The 3,358-nt window shown below is 35.0% G+C and overlaps 1 protein-coding gene across 1 annotated transcript; it reads left to right on the forward strand.

Moving 5' to 3' along the window:
- Positions 1 to 304: 304 nt before the first annotated feature.
- On the forward strand, positions 305 to 2,695 carry LOC111883462 (pentatricopeptide repeat-containing protein At1g56690, mitochondrial). The gene has a single exon (XM_023879792.3). It carries the CDS (start codon positions 464 to 466, stop codon positions 2,588 to 2,590), a length of 2,127 nt encoding a protein of 708 aa, XP_023735560.1. The 5' UTR covers positions 305 to 463; the 3' UTR covers positions 2,591 to 2,695.
- The last annotated feature ends 663 nt before the right edge of the window (positions 2,696 to 3,358 follow it).

Genomic DNA, 3,358 nt, shown 5'->3' on the forward strand with positions numbered 1-3,358 from the left:
TATGGGTCGTTGACAAGTATATGCCAATCCTAACATGGTTTACTTTCGAAAACATAGAAAATTACGGTATAAAAAGAGCATCTTTAGGTCCATTACAACTAAAAAACAACCATGGGAAAACCCCAATTCTCGACATTGGTGAACTTAGGAAAATCCGAGCAAATAAATTTACATTGTATCATTATAAATCAAAAAAAAAATCCTTTTCTTCAAAATGAACTTTTAAACCGGACAAATTTACAATTGTATCATCGTAAATTAAAAAAAAAACAAAACAACAATAAAAACGTTTTAAAATAAATGGGCTAAACTAACATTAACCCTGTGTAGAAAAGCAAAGATTTATAGTATGTTAATACACGCAATTGATAAAGCTTTTGACAATCGATGCACTTCTGTTTCATTTGTCAACTGCTCTCAAGTAATTTGATGTGATCCATTACTGAAAAGAAGCTATACTAAAATGATCCAAATGCGTTTTCTATTAATTCACTGCCGAACATATTGCTCAAATGCTGTGATTTCAGAGAATCTTCATATTGCACGGTATGGCCGCCTTGGCCAAATTCACAATGCTCGCCAAGTATTCGATGGTTTACGGGAAAAAAACATCGTGTCTTGGAACTCCATGGTTGCATGTTATTTCCAAAACAACCAACCCAATGAAGCCCGGAACCTGTTCGAACAAATGCCTGAAAGAAGCACTGTTTCTTGGAACGGTTTGATTTCTGGGTATGTGAAGAACAGGATGGTAAACGAAGCCCGAGAAGTGTTCGACAAAATGCCTCACAGAAACGTTATTTCCTGGACTGCAATGATTAGAGGCTATGTACAAGAAGGTTTAGTTTCTGAAGCAGAAACACTTTTCTTAAAGATGCCCGAAAGGAACGTCGTGTCTTACACAGTGATGTTCGGTGGCCTTATTCAAGATAACCAAATCGACAAAGCTCGTGAGCTTTTCAACACCATGCCAGTGAAAGACGTGGTTGCTTGGACAAGCATGGTTGGTGGGTATTGTCAAACAGGTCGTTTAGCTGAAGCACGCCAACTGTTCGATGAAATGCCTGAAAAAAACGTATTCTCTTGGACCACAATGATTTCAGGGTATGTCCAAAACAACCATGTAGATGTTGCTAGAAAACTCTTTGAAGTAATGCCCATCAAAAACGAGGTCTCATGGACTGCAATGCTAAATGGCTACACCCAGTCTGGAAGGATGAACGAAGCCATGGAGCTTTTCAATGCCATGCCTTACAAATCTGTAGTTTCATGTAACGCCATGATATTAGGGTTTAGCCAAAATGGGGATGTAGATAAAGCAAGAAACATATTCAATCAAACAATAGAAAAGGATAATGCAACATGGAGTACAATGATAAAGACTTATGAAAGACACGGGTTTGAATTAGAAGCATTAAGATTATTCACATCAATGCAAACCCAAGGAGTTAAACCAAATTTCCCTTCTTTGATTAGCATCCTTTCTGTTTGTTCTAATCTTGCGAATCTTGATCATGGTAGACAAATTCATTCTCAATTGGTTAAAAATTTGTGTGACACGGATGTACATGTTAACTCAGTATTGATCACAATGTATGTAAAATGTGGAAATCTTGTAAAGGCCAAGATTGTATTCGATAAATCTCCCAACAAAGACATTGTGATGTGGAATTCCATGATTACAGGGTATTCACAACATGGATTAGGAGAAGAAAGTTTGAAACTTTTTGATAAATTATGTTCTTTAAGCATATCACCAGATGATGTTACTTTCATAGGAGTTCTTTCCTCTTGTAGTTACACTGGAAATATCAACAAGGGTCTTGAAATATTTAACTCCATGAAATTAAAATATTCAATCGACCCAAAAACCGAACACTATGCATGCATGGTGGATTTACTTGGAAGAAATGGGAAGTTAGATGAAGCAATGAGCTTAATCAAGAACATGCCTATGGACCCTGATGCTATCATATGGGGTTCTTTAATGGGTTCTTGTCGAATTCATATGAATCTTGAAATGGCTGAAATTGCAGCTAAGAAAGTTATAGAGCTTGAGCCTACAAACTCGGGTCCTTATATCTTGTTATCAAACATATACGCTTCAAAGAAAAAATGGTGTGAAGTTGCGGATGTTAGAAAAAGGATGAGATTAGAGAAGGTGAAGAAATCGCCTGGTTGTTCATGGATAGTTATAGGGAAAGAAGTTCATATGTTTAGAGGGGGTGAAAGTGAAAATAGTAGTCATGTTGAGTATGATTTGATTATACAAATGTTGGAGTATTTAATGGGGTTGATAAGAGAAGCTGGATATTGTCCTGATGGGAGATTTGTATTGCATGATGTTGATGAAGAAGAGAAGGTGCATAGTTTGGGGTATCATAGTGAGAAACTTGCTGTTGCTTATGGGGTTTTGAAGGTGCCAAAAGGGATAGTGATTAGGGTTATGAAGAATCTTAGGGTTTGTGGAGATTGTCATTCTGCTATTAAGTTGATATCGAAAGTTGTGAATAGGGAGATTGTGTTAAGAGATGCAAATAGGTTTCATCATTTCAAAGATGGGGTTTGTTCTTGTAGGGATTATTGGTGAATGAAAACTAAAGTGTATGTGTATGTGTTTGAGTTAAGATATAAGATAACAAACTAAAAAATGAAATAATATTCGTAAGTGATGATCTATTCGTTGTTATGTTCATCTAACTATCTAAGCATTATGAGAAACATAATATGTTTTAGAGTAAATTACATGTTTGGTCCCTGTATACTTTTTTTAGTTAGGCAAGATTCAATTTGTGCGCTCCATAATCCAAACCTTTGGTCTCTTTCCTTGACCACCGTTAATACATATGAGGGGTATTTTGGTCTCTTTCCACTCTTAAGCCACCATACCATACGTTGATATGTGGAAGTTAAAGTGTTAAAATTGAAGTTTAAAGTGTGAAGGGTTGGAATGCTAATAAAGAAACTTGAAGGACAGATATGATATATAAAACTTTAGTTTTTCTTCTGAATGGGCGTAGAGTCATAAAGTTCGAAGGTGATCTCGTGAGATGAATTTTTCTTGAATTTTTTTGGATATATTTTAATCTTTTTCATTGTCTTATAGCACAATTTGAGCGACACTTTTTTCTAATAGTAAATTTTATATATACACTAAAAACCGAATTGATTATTTTGAGTGTTTACATGAATTTATTAGCTTATGCGTTTTTAATAATTGCTGATATTTTGTTTCTATTGTTAGGAATGACGTTAATTTGGATCATTTTTTTTAAAGAAAAATGGTGTTTTTAAGGGATGGAGAAATAGAGAATGGTATGCAAGGATATGAAGAGCTATTAACATTTTATTGTTTAAC

The sequence above is a fragment of the Lactuca sativa genome, chromosome 2, assembly GCF_002870075.4.
Source record: "Lactuca sativa cultivar Salinas chromosome 2, Lsat_Salinas_v11, whole genome shotgun sequence".
Lineage (NCBI taxonomy): Eukaryota > Viridiplantae > Streptophyta > Magnoliopsida > Asterales > Asteraceae > Lactuca > Lactuca sativa.